The sequence below is a fragment of the Triturus cristatus genome, chromosome 8 (genome assembly GCF_964204655.1).
Source record: "Triturus cristatus chromosome 8, aTriCri1.1, whole genome shotgun sequence".
NCBI lineage: Eukaryota > Metazoa > Chordata > Amphibia > Caudata > Salamandridae > Triturus > Triturus cristatus.
This window is the reverse complement of record NC_140591.1, coordinates 996,134,900-996,157,856: the sequence shown is the minus strand read 5'-3', so window position 1 is coordinate 996,157,856 and position 22,957 is coordinate 996,134,900. Positions and strand designations below refer to the sequence as shown.

The 22,957-nt window shown below is 45.3% G+C and overlaps 1 protein-coding gene across 1 annotated transcript in view; it reads left to right on the top strand.

Moving 5' to 3' along the window:
* The window catches only part of LOC146805332 (cilium assembly protein DZIP1-like), a 1,720,714-nt gene that overhangs the window by 840,695 nt on the left and 857,062 nt on the right, over positions 1-22,957 (top strand). Inside the window, exons 9-10 of the mRNA XM_085622543.1 lie at positions 9,030-9,060; positions 18,550-18,594. Coding sequence (XP_085478669.1) covers positions 9,030-9,060; positions 18,550-18,594 — 76 coding nt within the window. The remainder of the gene's footprint in view (positions 1-9,029; positions 9,061-18,549; positions 18,595-22,957) is intronic.

Here is a 22,957-nt window from a genome sequence, read left to right as displayed (position 1 = left end):
TAACACAAACCCCAACTCCCATCCTCAGGTCAAGGCAAAATCAAGCCTCAGACCAATAACAAGCCTTAAAACAAAGCAAAACCAACAAAGTACACCACGGTCGGGGGAACGGGATATCCAGAAGTAGTGTGTGAGGGCCTGGCCTGCCCAGCCATATCAGAGTTACATGAGAACCACATTCACATGGAGGCACAGCAAACCTATGTACAAAAGCCACAACAAAGGATATAGGCTCCAATACAAATGACTTGATCTACAGTCATCGTGGTTGAGGGCAGCCCGCAGTTCAGGAAGAATGTCAGCCAAGATGTGTGTCTCCTCTCTCTAGTGGGGAGACGGACTGAGCGGGTGAGACTATGGTATGGCTATGATGGGATTCCAGTACAGAAATCGCCAGGGCCCACTCCTGTGCAGCCTGCTCTACCATTGGTCTGCCCCTAGGTAAGCCATTTTGCTGTCAATGGGGCCGCCACTGACTTTGACCACCAATACTCATGTCTTGTGGTGGCGGCAGGAGTCCCCTAGACTCCAACCACTCCCAAGCCTCAGTCGGGGATGCAAAAATACTGGTAGTTCCAGAATCCATGAATTGCTGCTTTGCCGGGAACATCAGGAAGTAGTGCAGGCCCATTTGTCGAAGCTCTTGCTTGATTGCCATAAAGTATCTTCTCTGGGACTGTACATCGGCCATATAGCCCGGGTAAATATTCACTGGGCTGTTCTCCATCTATGAGCGGTCCTTATTGCGCACAACCTGCAGGATATGATCGCGTTACTGATAATTGAAGATATGCGCCACCACAGGCCGAGGTGAGGCCCCAGGGGAGGCGGCCCAACGAGGACCCTGTGAGCGCACTCTACAAAAAAGAAAGTGGACCCCTGCCTAGTAAGCACCATATTAGGCAGCCAATCCTAAAAAAAAGGTCCCTATTGTGGCCCTGTGCTCTCTGTGGGAGCCCAATTATGTGGATATAGTTGTGCCTCGAGCGACCCTGTGCATTATTTGCCCGACTGCGCAACCAAGCTTTTGCTCTCTGGAGGGCCTTCAGATGAAATTGCATTTTCACCACCGAGGGCCGCAGTCCAGCCAATGCATATTCACTGGATTCCATCCTTTCTCTCAACATGGCCTGGTAGGCCCTAAGAAAACAAACTCATTTCAATCGTCAAGGCATCCAACTGCGGGACAAACGTAGCCCTGACATCCCTAATTGCTCCCAGAAGCTCATCAACCCTGTTCGCAGATGAGGGCCTGTAGGAAGGTAGGATCCTTCTGCATGGTTTCCCCCACTTTTTGCCTGGTGCTAAGCTGTTTTTGACTAATCTGACTGGGATTCTGCTAATCAGGACACCAGTCTCTCTGCTTTCTCCCTTAAATTGTTATTACAAGTACATAGGTACATCCTAGATTGGATACTGGGTACCCTAGTATATGGTACTAAGATACCCAGGGTATAGGTACCCTAGAGGTCCCCCATGGCTGAAGCATGCATTATGCCACCCATGGGAGACCATTCAAACTGTAACTACAGGCCTGCCATTGCAGCCTGTGTAAGCTGGTGCTAGCACCACTTCCAAAGGATATAGGTTTCCTATATCTATGGACACTGCACTCAACAAATATAAGTCACCCCTATTGCAGGCCTTTAGAATACTGAAGGAAGGGTGCTTGGTTCTAAGTGTGCAAATGCCTCTGTATGAGCAGACCACCCCTACAGCCTACGGAGTCCATTCTCCCGGTTTGTAAGTGAAGCAGCCATGTACCATATGGAGGGGCACCCCGTAATTACGCGATGACCATCTCAAAATTGGCTGCAACCAATCCTATCATGTTTGGTATTAAACATGTTGGAATCATTCCCCCACATCATACACGGTGTGAGAGGTATGATTCCAAGCACTCGAAGAGCCCTCCGTTAGGCTCTCAGTGTTCCCAATGCCAGCCTTCTAGACCCGGACAGCACTAAATGGTTGCTGCCGACCAGAGACAGGATTCTGTCCTCCTGCTGCTGAGCCAAGCTTGAGCAGGAGAAGGGAGACCAATATGAATCCTGTCACAGGGAGGTGTGACCACCTCCCTGACAGGATTTAGTGCATTGGGACCAGGTGGGTCCGCTTGCCAGCGCCACTAAGTCTGCATGAGGGGCACATTTGGTGTCTTCATGGAAAGTCCAGTTAAAACCAGCTCTGGGAGCCGTTGGCTCCCACTACGCCGCAAAACTGGAAAAAGGACATGGGAGTAACCTTCCCCCTGTCCAGACCTTCCCCTGGGAAGATCCCCTGAATCCTCACAACCATTTCTGAAGGGTACTTAAGGGCTTAACTGTGGGTGGGTCCCTAGATTCTTCGTGGGAAATGATTCAGATCAGACACCGCTTCTTCTACCGTCTGGGAACTCTGGACTTCGCTGGGGCTCAACTTTGTCTCCCTTCCAGTCTGCTGCATTGTCTGTGCCTGTGCACCATACAGGAACCTTCCAAGTGCTGTGGGCATCAAGACAGCTGAAGGAATCTCCCTTAAAGTGAAGGAGTCACTTCCCTGCATTCGCATGCACCGCAACAAAGTCAACCGGTCTGCTGATCCTGAGCTCCTCCGGACTCCGAAAGGTTCTGAAACACACGTGGTGGTTTTCCAAACCTCCCGAGGCCTGCCGTACCCTCTTACCGAGTTTGAGGCCAGTGTCCCTCGTAGGGGCTGCAATAACTGAACCCCTGTGCACTGTGTCAACTTGCAGTTGCAAAGGCCTGTTGGCTTCCTTCCACCAAGATCTTCAGGCTCCAAGTAGCCCCAACCTCAAGCCCCACCAGTGACCAGAATCTTCATCCACACTGCATCGTGTGCACCGTGGCTTGCATCTTTTGGTGAGCTGCTCGAGGTCTTCCTGCGACTCCAGTGCTTCGGACCTGTGGGTCCTTTTGAGGTTCAACTTTGTTTTCTTTTGGCTCCCCTGATTGCTCGGGGCCTGCCTGACTTCCCTGCTTGTGGTTAGTCCCATGGACCTTGCTAGTCCCCTTGTGGGACAACTAGTGCACAGCTCCTGGTCTTTCTCAGTATGCAGAGTCAAGTTCATCGTCAACTCTCCTGCAACACCCGACATCGAAGGGCATTCGTCTTTCAAGTCTCCTGGTCACTCCTGAGTGGCATAGACTCTGTCCCCTCTGCTTGCAGGTACCTCTCAACTAGAATCCACCTTCAGATTCCATTGTACACTTTCTCCTTCTTCAGCAGCGGCACTTTCCTGAAGTCCTCCATTGGGTTCAACAGTGGTTTTCGACACCACATTACACGTAAGCACCTGGCTTCCCTGGTGTAGGTAACGTGGGTACTAGGGTATCCACAGATGGGGTGGCTCAACAACCTTCTGTCTTCCACTGGATTTCCACAGGGTTTACTGGGAAGTGACCTTAATCTTTAAAAATCCAACCGCAACTTACACGTAGACTTGTATGGAGCACAATGTTGTGCTTCTACACTGCACATGCTCTCTGTGGGGGTCCTAGTCACTCACCTTGGTGGATTCCTGGGTCCCCAGTACTTTTACGTCCTCTCGACATTGTCTTTACCCGAGTCGTTGTTCTTCTACCACTTTCTTAGTATATGGTTGGTCCTAACCTTGGGCAACTGTGTATTCTGTGCTATTTACTGTGGTTCTTTGCAAAGTATTGTGTGCATTGTGCATACCTCTGGGTAGGAGATATTTGTATGCGTTAGAAAGTATTATATAATAAATACATTTCTTTTATAAATACCTTGTGTGGTTCTTTTTCACTTAATCTATACTATACGATTGCATTCTGGTAAAACAAGCTGCTTTACTTTCCTTCTGGACTAAGCCTGAAGGCTGCTCTCCACGGATACCACTTAGAGAGCTTTCTTAGGTTGTCTAAGACCTCCTAAATCACCATAAGGGTTGTCTGGACTGGTGCAAGGGGCCCCCTTACATAAGTGGACATCATATACCAGGCCAGCTTCTCACAGAGCCCAATAGGTGACCCAGTGGTAACTGTAGCCCCTGGTGAGATGGCACCCGATGGGGGGTGCGGTGGGAGGCCTCCCCACTCTCCATGCCCCCAATCAGCACTGCTTCACCATGGTGGAGAAGGTAGGTACCAACATGCAGAATAACTCAGTTCAGCAAGATGTCCAAACAAGGAAGTTTGCCCAGGTCTCACCCTAGAAGTGAAGCTCACAAGAAATCCCTCAAGGATGTCACACACAGTACTCACGCACCCTCCTGATAAGAGGGTTCATGTAGCGGAGGCTGCAGTCCAAGGAGGTGTGTTTACAGAGTTACGCAACAGTAGTCAAAGGCCCCCGGACGTCTCTGCCATGCAGGAACGGCTTGGCCACTTGATCAGGACTGCAGGTCCGCCAGCTTGGTCTACCAACCATGACACCAGGGGATTCACCAATGGGTTTGCCACAACAAGTGTGCTCCGCCCAGGCAGACAGGGCTCCATCAATCCACTTTTGAGGGAGGCAATGCAGGCTAACGCCAAGAAGCCCAATGTGGCAGGAGCCTGACTGCCCAAGCCTAACCGCGCAGACAAAGTTCAAGTGGGGTAGGGTCCACCAAAGTCTCCTGTCCACCCCATAGACAAGCAACACAGCACCGGGGGCCAAAGAAGCAACAGGTGCCCCCCACTACACCGGGCAGGGTGCCATCCATCTTCCTCAGCATGGGAGAGCCATGCTGGCAGAAGCCATGCTGCTCAATAAATTAGTGACCCGATGGCTCAGGACTGACCGCCATGGCCAAGACCAGCAGAAAGCAGGCCTGAAGTCTCTATCCGTCTCTTGTGTAGGTGTCACAATGAAGGGGCCCAATGCAGCTCATTTGTGCAACCCCACAGAGAGAAGACACTGGCTGTGTCGGCCGGTGGTCTGTCCATCCAGGGTTCACCCTACCTCCAGCATACCTGGATCGTGGAATCAAGCAAGGGCCCGGTTACGGCCCGGTCAATGGCGCTGCTGCACCTGTGGGGCACTGCTCATGATCACCACCACAGGCTGGTCCCTGTCCTTGCTGAGACCTCCAGAGCGACCCCCCTCAGCGATCAAATTGGGGTCACCTGCCCTAGGATGATATCGGGCGAGCGAGTCCCGCTGAGCTCTTTTCCATCTCGTCCACCTTCTTAACTATGCCCCCTTACAAAACCTCTTTTACATGCTTTCTTCACTTATTCTCCTTCTGCATTCATATTTGAGTATAAGAGTATGACCACAGAGGAAATAATTTCACCATGTGAAAGCCCAGACTTCCTTTTATAAGAGACATGTTTTCAATTGTGAGGTAGCTGGATCACTGAAATAATATCAGAACCAACAATATAGTGCAACAATAATATCGATAACAAATATATGGTTTTCCTATACTTATAATAGTAAGTACAAATATCAAAAACAATATATTGTTTCACCCTAATATCGTTAAAAACATACAAATAGCATTCATTACAATATATATATATATAAGGTTGCCTTCTTTTCTTCATACTGGCTTGCTTATCATCTGATCCACTGACCCCAGATAAGAATGTTTTCTTTTTCTTATATTTTGCTTTTTCACTATTTATTTTGAACTATTAGGTATACAATATGTACTCTCCCATTGGGGGACTTATATATATTTTTGTGGTATTTTTTGCAACCATTTTCTTCTTTATATGCGGACAGTGATCATTATATAATGTATCGCGGTATTGGCTTGATAACCATAACATAAAGATGTTACAGGCCCTCATTACAGCAGCAATAGTAACAACTGTTATGTTTGTTTTATATCAGACAACAGACTGTACTAATATGGGGGTTCGATGGCTATAAAATGTGTTCATCAAAAACTGTTTTCATACTTCACAGTATATATCTTATTGAGTACTTACTGTATGACACTTTGTCTGCAATAATGCAACTGGACACGTTACTATGTCCATGTTAATCATTTTGTGATCACACTTTATATTGCACCATAACATCGGTGTGATGGCCATCTCATCGTGACCACCCAGTAGCATTACCATACTTACGTTTTACACCTTATGCAATGCTTGCTGCATGACACTTTGTTTAAATGCAATTGGACAGGTCAATATGCCAGTGGTGATACTACTATCACTCACTTGCCGGTATCTACACTGTGGTGATATTTGTATTCAAACATTGTATGTTAGAGATTCACCACTCCAAAATGGCCGCTGTACTCAGTTACTAGATGGATCTACGGCTGTAGTCCTCTTTCTACTCTTATGTTATGCTTATATACTACTCTGTACACGTGTATTAGTTGGTGTGATCAAGACAGCGGGACTGCCGAAATGCGCCACGTATAGATTGATGATGCACTAAATCTATTTTGTATCAATATTGCCTGGCTGTTTCCTGAGTGTGCGCTTATGTGTGGGGATTTGGATTTGATGCCGGGCACTCCGCTGGCTCTGCGCGCCACCTCCCACGGGTCTGGGCTTCCCTGGAAGGAGTGATTGCTGTTTCGGATATATACATATATATACTTACATATGTCTATATATACGTATACATATATAATATAACACATTTATTAAAAATGAAACTATGACATTTCCTATCATAAAAAAGCACAATATTTTTGATATATATAAACATAATATAAAATTAAATATACCAAAACATTATATAAATTACTAAACAAATCAAATTAAAAAATAACAAAATTACTAAAAATCTAGAAACACAAATATAAACCAGTGCTATAAGATTAAAATTATGAATACATATTTATCATAAAAGTATTTAAACAGTATTGGGAAATGTTTTGAAGTCTGGGAATAACACATACACTATTCAAAGTTCAATTTTTGCAAAAGATGGGACAGCATTGGACTTGGGAGGGGGTTAAATTTGCTATTTCCACTCCAGTCTGTGCAACAGTAACTGTATTAATTAAGAAAAATATAACTTTTAACACAAAACATATTGCTTAACATAACATCTATCTATCTATCTATCTATCTATCTATCTATCTATCTATCTATCTATCTATCTATCTATCTATCTATCTATCTATCTATCTATCTATATATCATCTATCTATCTATCCATCTATCTATCTATCCATCTTTTTTTAAAATTAAACATTAAAATAATTAATATACAATGTAATAAGTCATTTTCAATTTAAAAATAAGGATTATTTCATTATTACTTGTTTAACTTGCCATCTTATACACCTACAAGCCTGGCAATCCATAACTAATATAAATAAGTAGAACACAATTGACATAATAGATAGATGAATAAATAACGAATTAACAAGTATTAATTAATTATTAATTAATAATTACGTAATGAATTTACCACCGAATAACCCCACAAACCCAATACACAGCACCTAAAATATAGTTAACACATATACTTATTAAACAATTTACATAATTATTAATCAATTACATATTTAATTATGGAATAGTAATAATTATTTATTAAATATGACTCAATTAACTTTCCACCACATACCTTTACACACATACTTACAAATTGCTACAATAATAAATTAATAATTTATTGTTAATTATTACCTAAATATTTTCCCAACCTATACCCCTACAAACCCTCGCAACCTGCACCTAAAATGTAACTAAAATAAATAATGATTACATAATTTACAAAATTAATAATCAATTAATTGATAATAAATAAAAAATGGATTGTTTATTAATTATTTCCTATTTAATTTTCCACTCTATGCCACTACAAACCCAGCAGCCCGCACCTAAAATGTACTAAAGTAAATGATTATTAATTTTTTACATAATTACTAGTCAATGAAACAATTAATAATACATAAAAAATAAATGTTAATTAATTATTACCTAATTAACCAACCACCTTCTACCCCTACAAACCAAGCAACCTGCACCTAAAATGTAACTAAATTAAATAACTATTACATAATTTGCATAATTAATAATCAATTAAATATTTAATTAAATATTACCTAATTAATGTACCCCCGATGCCCCTACAAACAGTGCAACTCACACCTAAAACATAATTAGTTAAATCAGTATTACATATTATACATAATTATTATCAATCTCATTCTTACTTAAAAATAATTAATTAATTGATAATTAATTATGACTTAATTCACTCTCCACCCTATCCCTCAACAAACCCAACAACCCACTTCAACACTATTAATTACCAATAACAATTACATTTAAAAAATGTAAATCACTTAAAATGGCTATGTTTTAAAAAACAAAATAATACCAATTATACAAACAATATCACAAAAAATTAATATATGAGCTGAAACAAATTAAAATATTTAAAAAACCTTGTTCTTCACAACTATATTATTGAAAACGATATTAACACCAACAATATTCTTGTTAATGATACTACTTACCTATAATAACCATATTCTTGACAACAATATTCCCGCAAAATGATATTTCTGTATCACAATATTGTTTTCCCGATTTTTCTGTATTCTGATATTAAAAACTCAATATTTTGTCCAAATACCAGGTAGCCAACTAATGGGTAGGAAGGGTTCTAAGGGTCCTAAAGTAAGGACCAAAAGTGGGTCATCAACACCTCAGATGGGTAGTAAAAGAATGCCAACAATGAATGCAATGGGTCCTTCATACACCTGGGTGCTAGTCCCACTACATCTGCTTCAGTATTGATAAATACTCCATTTGACGCAGCTAACCTAACATGTTAACTGTTCCCATTTAGCCAATTGACCTAACATGTTAACCTTTACACTGTGGATGCAATAGTAAGTCATCTTCTACGTATTAATAAATTCTGTATACTATTTAGAGGTTTTCTATTCCAAATACCTGAGCTGTTGCTAAAACAATAAGACTTAATTAAACATGTTGTACCATAATTGGCACATATTGTCACACAACCGTTGTTCCCAAAATTGTAAATTTTAGTTCTGTTAGTTTAATAATAAATGCATTTTCACAGTCTGAATATTTTACATTTAATATGACAACTTTTTCTATTTTCTGTATGTTTTGTTCTACAGCTTTTGGCCAACGCATCTAAGAAGACGCCTGGTAAGTAGATAAAATACATTTTAAGAATGCACAAAGACTGATTGCAATTGTATTTGCTGTAAGTCATTTACGTTTTGATGTATTTAGCACCGTGGCAATACTACGGTCAAATGCAGTATGACAGTACAAGAGAAGGCTGGCAGGGCAGGTCTCGCTGAGGTACATCCTTCTCCCAATGCCACAGCATAAAGGGTGCCCTCAGCAAAGCATTTCATGTTGTTGCAGCAGTGGTGGCTCCTCCGCTATGGCGGGGGAGCGTCGGCCCACTGCTTCCAAGCAGTGCGAGAAGAGAAAACATAACATGATAATAACTTTCCGTTATTATCATGTTATATTTCCTTTGTTGGGTCTACTCTGCTCATGGAGCAGGGTAGGGGTGAAGTGGTTTTCCCACTCAAGTGCACATGACTGGTTTGGGAGGCCCAAAAGGATCGACCAAACAGTTATTGCGCACTTTCCCAGTTCTCCATGCAGGCTGCATTACAGCCTGCATTTAGAACAAGTTCAGGCACCCATTCCCTGGTTCAGCGTCCAACCAGGATGCTCAAAACCAATCACAACGCTGCATTGCAGAGTTGTGATTGGTCAGGGGAGCCTGGGTGTTTACCGATCACATTGCTGCATCGCAGCATTGTCATTGGTTAGCACGGCCTGGCTGTGCTTCCGGGGAAGAGCAGGAGCAGAGCTGTGGCGCAGGACCCGGCGGGAAGGTACGTTTTTTTTTTTTTTAAGTATGCGCGACCCTCCCCGCACACGTGACCCGCCCGCCCTGCCACCTGCTAGCCATGCTGGCTGCCGCTGTGTTGCAGCCCACCTTAGAGAAATCATGCTATAGTGATTCCTTTGATGTACATGGATGTTTTAGCTTATAAGAACATGAGACATTGGCCCTAACCTATTTCACACAGGGCCACACATTACAGCCAATGTCTGAGGGTTGCTTTGTGATGGAATTCTATGTCACTGACACTCTGTTGGCTGGCAATCAGCTTGCATAAAGCCCACTTGCAGCCTGTGCCCTAAGCAAGGCACATCACTTGAGTGTGATGAGTTTAGCTGGGCTTTTTTGCAGTTGAACTAATTAAAGCCGTGCAGCGCCAAACCTCTCTGCATGGCTGGATTGATCTGCCACAGCAACCAACAATTTCCGAAGGAAGTTCCTGATGTGGGCTGGTTTGCATGTCACATAGTAATGCTGGTGTAGGCTGTGAGAGAGAAGAGGGGTCCGCTGTGTGTATTTCTGATTACTAAATTAGTGGAACTGCATCATCTGGTCATTAAACATTGAACACCACAGCAGCCCCTGCTCTTTCTTCTGGTCACTAAGTGACCGGATAGGAGGCAGCTGTACTGCGCATTTAATTCTCTTAACATTCCCTCTGCCCCAAGTCCCTGCTTCCCTTTTTCCAGTGGTCTCACAGGGAGAGGACATGAAGGTGGGCAGGGAGCAAGACCTTCATGTTTGTTGATGTTGCTTCCCTGTGTGACTACTTTCCATGCTGCAGAACCTGTCACAATCAATACGTTTTCCATCCCTATGGTCTTCGTAGTGCTCTTGTGGTTATTAGCTTGAAGACTATAGGCTTTCACGACAGCAAGAATGAATAGGGGTGGGGAAGGAATTATAAGATACTCGCTATAATGTTTGTCTAACTGGTACTGGGGTGCGAGTATATGTATTAATGTCAGTATAGATTTTTCTGACAGACTCAAATGTGTGACCATGCGATGGTGCAGTATTGCAGTCTGCCGATTACACATCCAGGCTATAGTATTCCACAATGTTCAACTGTCAACATGTGGCAGGGTCCTGATAGTACATATAGATGGAAATGAGCAGATTTTATTGTGGCATATATATGCAAATCAAATGAGAGCTGTGAGTCAGAGAGGACCCCTATATTGCCTGCAGTTGTTTTTCACAGGCTTGGCAGATAGGTTAAAGATTGAAATGGATGAGGTTTTGTTGGAATTGGCACTTTCTGGTTAGCTGAGGCAATGCCCTAGCCAGGCAGAACCTACCACTCCCATCAGGGGTGGGTGATCACACTTGTTGTATAACCTCCGCTCACCCTTGGGCAGCTGGGCACTGAGCAGTCAGGCTTATCATAGAGGCAATGTGTAAATGTTTGGCTCAGCAATTACTCACAGTATATACAGTGAGCACCACAAAAGAGACTTCACGTGCAAAGTATGTAAATAAAGTTTGTATTCAACACACAATATACAACACAACATAAACATCATGTATTTCTGGACATAAATCACACTTGAAAATATTACTAGCAGGACTAAGCCCAACTCTGTTGACATGACATCAGAACTTTGCGCACTTGGGAAAGGTGCTATTGTAGTCCACCCCCCAGCACCCTTATGCAGTGCAACATATTGTCAAACTTAGGCCCACCTGGCAATTCTTATAATTTAATACCACACAGTTATAAGGTGCACCCCAGGTACAGCGACATTAGAAATATGTACATACAAAGAATTATAACACTTTTAACCAGCACCAGACGGGTGAAGCCAATATCAAACTTTAGGCCTGATTACAATGTCGGTCAGACTTAAGTCCGCCCGACATTGTTTCGGTACTGGGACCGACCGACCTGCACCGACCAATTTGGATGCAACGAACCCTGTTCGGTTGCACTCCTATTCTTTACAATGGAAACATGCATTCAGACTGGAATGCATTCTCTCATTGTAAAACAGAGAGGTGCAGTTCATCCCTGCACCCCGTGGTAGGCACCTCAGGGATCGTCAAGGGGGCACCTAGGCCTCCAACTGGAGGCTGTGCACCCATGGGGGCCCTGCTGGGGGCCCAAAAAATGTCAACTTCCGACAGCCTTTCTGTGTCGGAAGATCCGGCACAGAAAGGCTGTCAGAATCCGATATTGTAATCCCTCAGACGGAAAGAGCGCACTTGGGATTACCAAAGTCATTCCGACTGTCGGAAGCCAGTCAGAATGACAGGTCGGACTCCTTTCCAACCGACACCATCATAATGTGGCATTTGTAAAGGAATCCGAACGGCTGATTATGATGTGTTAGGAACAGCTCGAGCCAATGGTCGGAGCCCTTTCCTAACGCATCGTAATCAGCCCCTTAGTGCTCTTGTGGCAAGAAATCCATGTGTAAAGCAACATCGCCGTCCAGTGTCGTTACTCACATGCGGCCTGCAGACTGTCACACACACTCACTCGGCATCAACGCACTGTGCAACGGATATCAGGCAGGTCCGTACAGAACGCGCTCACACACATACGCATACAGCACCATAATGCAGTGCCCCTGACTTTGTATTTCTGGACATAAATCACACTAGGAAATATCAGTGGCAGTACTCGTCCCAACTGTGTTGACATGACATCAGCAGTATGCACACTTGGGAAAGATCCTATTCTACCCCCCATCACCCTTTTGCGGTGCAACATGTTGCCAAACCCAAGCCCACCATTTCAATTCTTATAATTCAATATCATACAGTTATAGGTTGCACCCCAACAGTATCAGAAATATGTACATACAAAGAATTATAACACTTTTAAGCAGCACCGTGGGCCCGTGACGCATGGGTAAAGCCAATGTCAAAATTAGTGTTCTTCTGGCAAGAAATACATGTGTACAACAACACTGCTGGCCAGTGTTGTTACTCAAAGGTGTTCCGCACACTGTCACACACACACTCACTCAGCACCAATGCGCTGTGCATCAGATATTAGGCAGGTCCGTACGGAATGCGCTCACTCACAAATGCACACAGCACCATAATGCAGTGCCCCTGATATCTAGCAGGGCAATTGATAGCACACTGCAGACCCAGTGGTCCAAGCCTCCCTCCACCCTCCAACTCACCTTGACTACCCTACTCCTACGGATTGGAGATAACCTCCCCCCAGATACTGGTCCTCACGTGGCAGAAGTCACAATTAGGGTCCCATGGAAGAAGCTGGGGGTAGGTAGCAGAGCAAATTAGGAGGCAGTCGTCAAATGGAGGTCTGGCCAACACTCGGGAACTTCACCCGCAGGATGAGGAGCAGAAGTGGGCTGAAGGCAATAGTTAGTCACTCAAAAGGTATCTACAAGGAACCTTCCGGCACCAGCGCAATCACAGGAGGTGGGCACACAGCCTCTTGACCCCACTTCTGATAGCTTCCTGGAAGTGTTCCTTCAGCTCAGTCAACCACTCTCACCACCCGACCCGATCCGGGCAAAACTACCTGGTACACAATATTGTCAGGGGCTGGGGAGTGAGAGTGCAGTTGGTCTGCCACACTGGAAACTCAAAAGGAACAATCAATGAATGGGTAATGGAGCATGGAACAAGGGGGCTTCTTGGAAGAAGGAGGCACCCTGTCAGACACATGCTGTTCAGAGTCTCACCCAGGCAATCCTCATGTGTGGTGATACGAGTTGCCCCAGACATGTTCCCGGCCAAAAATGATGAAGAGTCACAAACTCAGTAGCTCCCTGGAAATGAGGCCCACTGTGTGGTGCGCATTGCTCTGAGTCACACCAGACAGTGCCAATCACACACAACGAAGAGTTGTCAATTCATTACCTCTGTGGAAGTGAGGCACCACATCCAGTGCACGTTGGTACGAGTTGCACCAGACAGTACCAGTCACACAAAATGAAGAGTCACCAACTTCTGTACCACTCTGAGAATGAGGCACAAAGCCTGTTCCACATTGTTACGTGTCACATAAGGAAATTCCTGTCTCACACACAGGCACAAGTCTACCAATGCCGCATGAGGTAGATAAGGCACTACTATAGACATGCCCTCATCTCTGAGGGTTGCAACCTGTGAATAGGGCACCGCACATAATGAGCATGCAGCTGGTGTGTCACACTAGAGAGATGCAGATGATTGAGGAAGCAGGCCACGCTGGGTATCGCAACCAGTGAATCTGCTCAGCACCAACAAGACGCTTATGCATCTTGAGGTCCCCATGATGCAGATGCCCCTTTTATTAGATGCAGTCAGTACTTTTGGGGCTCTGCGCAAAGCAATCTGGTCTCCAGGCACAGTTCTTCGCTACCAGTTGGTAGTTCAGCCTAGGCCAGCCACTATTCAGGAAGGACTCATGGTCCCTTTCAATGTCAGTAATCCTCCTTGTACACATCTCTTGCAGTGTGCACCACACAGCTCCAGGTTCTCTGGTCCCATGTCCCCACAAGTGTATCTCTACCCTGCTGAAATATGGCACCATTAGTTATACTGTAGTGTGCCTTTGAAGTCGGGGGTGGTTCAGAGAGTTTCCCTTTAAACCATAGATGTCTCCCCTAAATTCCAGTCCTGTTTGCCATAAAACAGTGGAATGCAGATCTTAATCTATAGTGGGGCCATGAACTGGCTCCCAGAGGCCAAGTGTCAAAACCTCCCCCTCCAATCTATCCACTTAGGTCATCAAATGGCAGAGGTCTGTCATTCCAGTTGAATGCCCAAGGTTTATAGCTATCACTGGGAAATTCGCAGATGTGCTCCCCCAGCCTCCAGTGTGGACTGGAATTAAGCTGAAAGACACACAAAGTTTTAGAGTAGAGAAATACCCGCTTTCTAGCAGAGGTATTTCTAAGCTTTTAATAATAAAACCACCTTTACCACAGGAGAGGGTTTATCATTATGAATTCAATGATAGGAAACATGATGACGCTGCTCCACTGCAATGCATTATTAAAGCCTGAAGTAATTTCACCCTTTCCCCCATCTTAACGTATGGGAAGAGCAAACCTCAGAAGTAGTTAAAACACACATGGGTATTCTTCACTACCTGGGTAGAGTATACACCTGTGTACCCACTCTGCCTATCACTTACCACATGCTTCACCCCTCAGGACTTACCGTAGGGATGCTCTAATGGTAATTCATTGTCCCCTCAGAATTGGCCATTGGTTTAGAAAGGGCAGCCTGAGCATAAGTGCAATTTCGCACACACAGACCTGCATGGCAGGCTTGACACATGTTTGAAAACACCACTGGTGCGCGCACACCAGCCTGCAATGGCAGGCTGAACACATGTTTGGGTGCAAGTGCTTACACGCCCAGGCCTGCAATGGTAGACCAAACCTATGTTTAGAAACACCCTTTCAGAACTGCTTCCTAACATCTGTTGGATGGGCACTCATATTTCCACACTGAATTTACAGTGGGAAAGTGCTCCGGACCTAAGGCCACTAAAAGAGAATCAGCAACACCCTGATGATGTCCCATGGGCAGAGCTGACCTCCTCGGTAGAGAAAACCCACATGGGGGTTCTTCACTACCTGGGTATGGAACACCCATGTGTACCTGCCCCGCCTTTCACCTACCAGTGACTCCAATGGTGGTGGAAGGCCTGCTCAAAGTTGGCTAACGAGTTAGAAATGCCTAACCTCTAACCTCTCTTTTAACTTGGTATGGGAAGACCCACAATGTCAGGACAGACACACGGAGGCCATTAACGCCTTGGAGGAAAGTGGTGCTTTCCACCTTTACAACTCATTTTCTTCCCCCTTCTGTATATGATCAGACGGACATGTATATGGTATTAGCAGTGCTTCAGAGCGTCATTATGCAAACATTTGATAAGATTGCCCCCATGAAATTCAAACTTTCTAAATCAAAGCCTAGGTTGGCCCCATGGTATACGGACTGTTTAAAAAAGGAAACATCTGTGTTGAGGAAATTGAAACGCAAATGGAGGACCTCAAAATATCTTGAAGACAAACTAATTTATAAAAGGGCTTTAAGAATTTGCCACAACAATTTAAGAAAAGCAAGGAAAGTCCACATAGTGAAGAGATTTAACAAAGCGGGTAATTCTGCTAAAGAATTGTACAGGATACTAAAGGAATTTACTGATCCTATAGCCTGAGCTGAACCTGTCGAAGTCTCACGGGCCCCTACTCATGAGCTTGCCAATTATTTTGATGATAAAATTGTCAGAATTTACAGTTCTTTTGTATAAGAGACTACGCAGGCAACTAGGGAAGTTTTTACCCCCACAGAAACATCTCGCCCTGCTCTCTTGGAGGAGTTTCACGTGGTGTCCCCAGACTAAATCAATATGCTGCTAAATAGAATTAAGTCGGGATCAACAGAGGACTTAGCACCTCCCTATATGGTGGCGCCAGCACTCCTCCTGTCCCTCACTGAGCTATTTAACCTCTCCTTTAGCTTTTTAAACAGTCCTGCACAAGTGAAACTCAGCGAGTGTCCAACCTATTTTTAAAAAACCCTTGGCTGATCCTAAAGTATTAGCAAACTTCAGACCTATATCATTACTTCCTTTTATTGGGAAGGTAATGGAAACAATGGTGAATTCCTAGCTAGCAGGTTTTCTGGAAAGGTATTCCCTGCTTGATCCCTCCTACTCTGGCTTTCGAGCTGCTTTTAGCATGGAAACAGAACTAGTGAAAGTGTTAGATAAGACTTTCCTTAGATGCTGGTGCTATTAGACCAGTAAGAAATTTGGGAATTCTGGTTGATGAAAACCTCTCTGGGAGGAAACATGTGAATGCAATTATGGGAGCCTGTTCTGGAGTCATTCTTCTCCTCAGGAAAGTCTTCCGGTGGCTACTGTTTTAGACTAGAAAAGCCCTAGTCCAGGCCCTCATCATTATTCGCCTGGAGTATGGGAATGCTTTAATGGTTGCCATGAATGAAGGACTGTTTTCCAAACTCCAGGTGGTTAAAAACCCTGCGGCACGGTTAATTAGTCATCTTACGCCTCGCCTGCCCCCGGTACCCATTCTCAGAACCCTTAACTGGCTGCCTATAAAAAAATGGTCCGTGTTCAAACTCCTCTGCTTGGTCCATAAATCTCTGTATGAAAGTGGGCCATCCTGACTGTCGGGTAAACTGCAGATAGAGTGGGAAAGTCTTACTATGTCCCTGGCATATTCGTATCACCAGGTATGTTGTGTTCTCATTCTCACGAGAAACAGCCTTTACCACGAAGGCTTTTCTACGCGTTACATTTACAACGGTACACTTAACTCGTAAACATTATTACCACGCGTATTGCTTCCACGACCGTCTTTACCACGCAAGCAACGTCTTCACGGAACGTCTTCTTCCTCATCCGATTCAGTCATTTTTTTGTTTCGGCGAAGACGTGAGAAAAAGGCAAAAATAAAGAAAAAAGGGGGTTTGGGGGAGTTTCCCCCCCCCCCCAAAAAAATGCGTGGTAAAGGAATAATCGAGGTAAAGGATATGCGTAGAAAAATAATTCAGTTGTAACGCATGCGTGGTAAAGGCATGCGTTGCAACGAAATGCGTAGTAACAACATACATTTAGCCCCCAGCACTGGAATCAGCTTCCTTTGCAATTGCGTGCATGCACTGATTTTAAACAATTTAAAAAATCTCTAAAGACCTGGCTGTTTTAGTTTGTAGTGTTTTGGCACTCTTCCAGTCGGAGCTTATACAATTTGGAGTTGATATAGTGCCGAGAGACTCCAGTTGGGGTGATACGTGCACATTATAAGAAACACCAATACAAACCTAAGCACAAGCGCCATTGTGTCCCCACAGGCCTGCATTAGCAGGTGTGTTACATGTTTGACAGGCTAATCGGGTGGGTGGTACACTTAGTGCCTCATCCCACTATTAGCCAGTGCTGTGCTTGCCCCGGGTATATGGTGTACTGTTTTTACAAGGCACTCATAGGTACTGCACCTAAACCAAATATGTAAGCGCCCCTCCTGGCATGTGTAGGAGGGGCATATGCACTTTCCCACTGCAGTACAGTGGAAAAGCGCCCAGAGTCCTAAGGCCATGCACAGAGAATCAGCAAAAACTAGTAGGAAAAAGCAAAACGTTTTAGGAAAATCCTCTAAGAAGGGCTATGTCCAACAGGTTTGGTTCTACATAGACCAAGCTGTGGTGGGGAAGGCGCGTGAGGGCATCTATTGGCTTCTGAAAAAGAGACTAACACGTTTAATAAACCTTGGCCATTTGAGAATAGGGTGAGAATACACAAATGTAACACATTTTTCACAAATACCTAAATAAGAAAGACAGTTAAAAAATTTCCATGGAGTCCAATATTGTGGTTTGTTCCATGATCGTCTCTTTTTGGAATGCAATAATGTTAGTGGCTAAGGAAAGCTAGAGACGTCCCAAGCTGCACAAGGTGGGATTGCCTAGTAGAGGTGCTATAGTGATTTTCGAAGGTGGGACTAGCTATATCTTCTCAAAGAGACTGTCTTTGGCAGGAATGAAGGCATGTCCTAAGCTTTTAGGGACTGTGACATAGAGTTGATGTGGGGTTTTTATAAACTGTATAAATGTATTAACACAATGTCATTAACATACACTGAAATCGAGATATTCTTTGAGAAACTGTGTTTATTTTAATACTGGGCGATGTAGGCCTCAATTTTAAAATAGTTGGTGCTGCTCACATATGGTAATACATTCAGGAACCATTTATGCTTTTGATTGAATGTGCCATCCTTTACCCTCTGTGGCTTAACCACATTACTTCTGTATTTCAGAACCTGCTCCTGCTGTCCAAGAAAGTAGCACTCAAGGAGCCACAAGTGAGTCTTATGCTATTGTTATAAATTTAAAGTGTCACTCCTCACATGTGTAAATTTGCCACTGTCTCGAATCATGAATGTGAACTTGGTCACATGGCAATTGCCTGCTTCAGCTTCTTATATATGCTTTATTTCATATACATGTATTATTGTCAGATGCACTTAACCCCCATCTCTCAACTCAGGGCAGCGGAACAGCACCCCTGTGTGATTCCTAGTGAAACATGGTTCCAACGTTTTAAGATAGGTCATAGATACATGTAAAATCATACAAGTCATACCCTGTAGGCCTGCCTAAGACGAGATTTTCGCCATGTCTCACACGTTTGTTCTTCATTATTGGATCTTCAGTAATATATCTGCAGCGTCCGTGAACCACTGTTTATTGTCTGCTCTGCAACTATGAGCTGTTTCCCTCTTGACTCAGTCACTAAGGGGCCGATTCCGATGGCCGGTAGGACAGCTGTCCGTAGCCTTACCCTGCGACCGACACGTACCCGGAGCCGGTCCGTCCTGTAGAGTAAGTACGATGCTCATAACTGCCAAAAACTCAGGGCAGTGGAACAGCACCCCTGTGTGATCCCTAGTGAAACATGGTTCCAACGTTTTAAGATAGGTCATAGATGCATGTAAAATCATACAAGTCATACCCTGTAGGCCTGCCTAAGACGAGATTTTCGCCATGTCTCACACGTTTGTTCTTCTTTATTGGATATTCAGTAATATATCTGCAGCGTCCGTGAACCACTGTTTATTGTCTGCTCTGCAATTATGAGCTGTTTCCCTCTTGACTCAGTCACTAAGGGGCCGATTCCGATGGCCGGTAGGACAGCTGTCCGTAGCATTACCCTGTGACTGACACGTACCCGGAGCCGGTCCGTCCTGTAGAGTAAGTACGATGCTCATAACTGCCAAAAACTGGCGCAGACGGTAAGTCAGACACCTACAACACAAACAAACAACACGTACACGCAAAATGGCACACACACACAGGGGATCCATATCCTGGCCACTAACAACAGCCCACCATAGGGGTTGCATGGCCAGCACCACTAACACCCCCACCCATAGGGGGCCTGTTACCCATCACTACTGCCACCCCTACCCATAGGGACTATGTTGCCCATCACCCCTGCCACCCCCACTCACAGGGGACCTGTTGCCCATCACCCCTGCCACCCCCAGCCATAGGGCTTATGTTGCCCATCACCCCTGCCACCCACACCCATAGGGGGCCTGTTGCCCATCACCCCTGCCACCCCTACTCACAGGGCTTATGTTGCCCATCACCTCTGCCACCCCCACTCACAGGGGACCTGTTGCCCATCACCCCTGCCACCCCCACTCACAGGGTACCTGTTGCTCATCACTACTGCCACCCCCACCCATAGGGACTATGTTGCCCATCACCCCTGCCACCCCCACTCACAGGGGACCTGTTGCCCATCACCCCTGCCACCCCCACTCACAGGGCTTATGTTGCCCATCACCCCTGCCACCCCCACTCACAGGGGACCTGTTGCCCATCACCCCTGCTACCCACACCCATAGGGGACCTGTTGCCCATCACTACTGCCACCCCCACTCACAGGGGACCTGTTGCCCATCACCCCTGCCACCCCCAGCCATAGGGCTTATGTTGCCCATCACCCCTGCCACCCCCACTCACAGTGGACCTGTTGCCCATCACCCCTGCCACCCCAACTCACAGGGGACCTGTTGCCCATCACCCCTGCCACCCACACCCATAGTGCTTATGTTACACATCACCCCTGCCACCACCAGCCATAGGATGGGTGATGCGCAACACATCCAGCATACCCAAACATCAGGTATGTCCGCAAAATACATTACCCCATGACATCATGACACCAGTGTGTAGTCTGTGACAAATGCCCACAACAGTGATTATGGCTACGAGCATACAATGTAAAGAACAGCACATGTGTGGCCAACACATGAGTGTGACATAACACAAGGCAAGCATCACCATAGCACTGTGGCAATGTAAAAAGAACACCCCCTCACTGTGTAGAGCAGAAGTTAAGTGGGGGCTCACAAAATGCAGCAGATGTGGAGCATTGTGGTGATGGGGACCAAACCCCCCTCATCACAGTGACCAATAGGTACGTGTCATCATGGTCAAAGCTGCAAATAACAAACAGCATGTATGATCCCTGCTCCCAACACATCAAACACTTCTGGGGCAAACTAATGGTTGTGTCCCATACACACAGAGATGTGGTGAGGCTAACAGTGCTGTGAAAACATAACACTCTTGGCCATGTGCAGACAAGCACCACACATGGGGGCTGACTAAGCATGCACATATCTTGAAAATAGACACACCAATCAAAACAACATGTGTAGACTGTAGGTGTCAGCTCACAAACTCACATTCCATGCCAGCAATGGCACCCAACAACCAGGATGAATGTGCACAATGATGTCAAACGACTCACAGGGACAGCATGCAAAATCACAGAAACAGCATCCAGATCAAGGCCCACAACAGCAATACCAATGCACTGGTGCAGATGCACAAACAGGCAAACTCACACTGCGCATCGGACACAACATGTGTGTGTGTGTGTCACAGTATCCCCAGGCAACTACACAGCACATGAGGGGGGCTGAACCACAGTGACACAGATGTGTAGAAAGTGCCATACAAAAGTAAACAATCATTGGGACACCCTCAGTGGGCAATCAGGCATTGGGAGATGAGAGGAAGCACAACAGACACATGTGACACAAGCTGGAATGAACACCAACTAACACAGCACGAGACTGACACACAACACCACCACCCCCAGGGAACAGACAGTGGGGTGACACAAGCATGCATGACACCTCCACTGTGATGACAAAGGCAGATGTCGTACAAACTGGGAAACCCAGACATGTGTTCTGTGCCACAAACGTACATCACACATACACAAACACAAATCACTCAGCATGGCCCCTCATCCATGGACAAACAGGAGCTAGGGGACCATCCATGCAAACATTCACACCAGTCCACCCTCAACACCACACACCTGAACCACAAAAATGTGTATCTGTGACATTGCACATGCACCCATGACAAACACAGGAATGTTGGCAGGAACTAAGGTGCACACACACATCACACAAGGACTGTTAACAACCCTGGGGAATGACAGACACACTGCACAGTATGCGGTACATGGCCATGACCTCAAAGCTCATGTAACCTTCAGAATCCCTGCCACAGTCCCAGGACTATGCAGATGCCAGGGAGAAACACAAGGCACACATGTTGACACCTGCCAGTATCGCAGCCGTGAACCCGACAAGTGGGAGCAGTCACACACACATACAAATGTCTCAGGCACTAAAAAATACCACCTAGGGAAAACTACATGATATTGCAAACAAACAAGTGCCTTGAGGAACCCTGACTGTGTCCCATCTGTGTCTGACAACATCATCACCACTCAGAACTGACAAATCCCAATGATGATACACCAATTAACAGTAGTGTGTCATGCACCCACACATCTGGTAGAACATTGGAAAAGTAGTGGGATGAACCCAGTACCACTCAGCAAGCATCAACAACAGGAACATATCAAGGGAACACTGTGTATGAACAGGGATGTGGACACACACACATGCACATACAACACACACCATGGGCCCAGGCCATGTCACTGGACAACACACTAACTTGAGGGGACACAACTCCTGTGGGAGCGCAGCATATTCACCGCAAGTCCCACTCATGTCTGCAGAACACTTGGTCAGTCAGCCATCAGTTACCACACAATGAAGGCTCTGGTCACAACAGCCTGGGTACAGGAGTCTCACCTAAGTCATCTGCACATACCCAAAACATATGTCTAGCAAGTTGCACAGAGGCCCCAGTTGCTCCTATTACAATGATGCCCACACCTGTAGGGCCAGTATTGATGATCACAAAGTATGTGGAAGTGACAATTCGGACAATGGGAAGCACATCATATGTGCAGGGGTGCAAGCCACAGATGTGACCATGCCAATGAAATGCTCACAGAGAAATGTACACAAATAGTTGATCCTGACACACCCAAGTAGCTGCGAAGGATGACATGGATACCCACCAGAATAGGATACATATCTCATGGACCACAGGGAGTACCTCACATCAACACATCAGTATGCAACATTGTAAACCAAGCATTACAGGTGCACGGGCATGTAAAACAACATCAATATGATGTACAGCTAAATCAAGTTCACAGGGACAAAGAAAAGTGAAATGTCTGTTCCAACAAAAGGCCAATGGCCAGTCCATGTCCAAATGCCAAGGAGTGAACTAGAGTGACAAATTCAGTATATGAAATTCGAAACGTCTGTG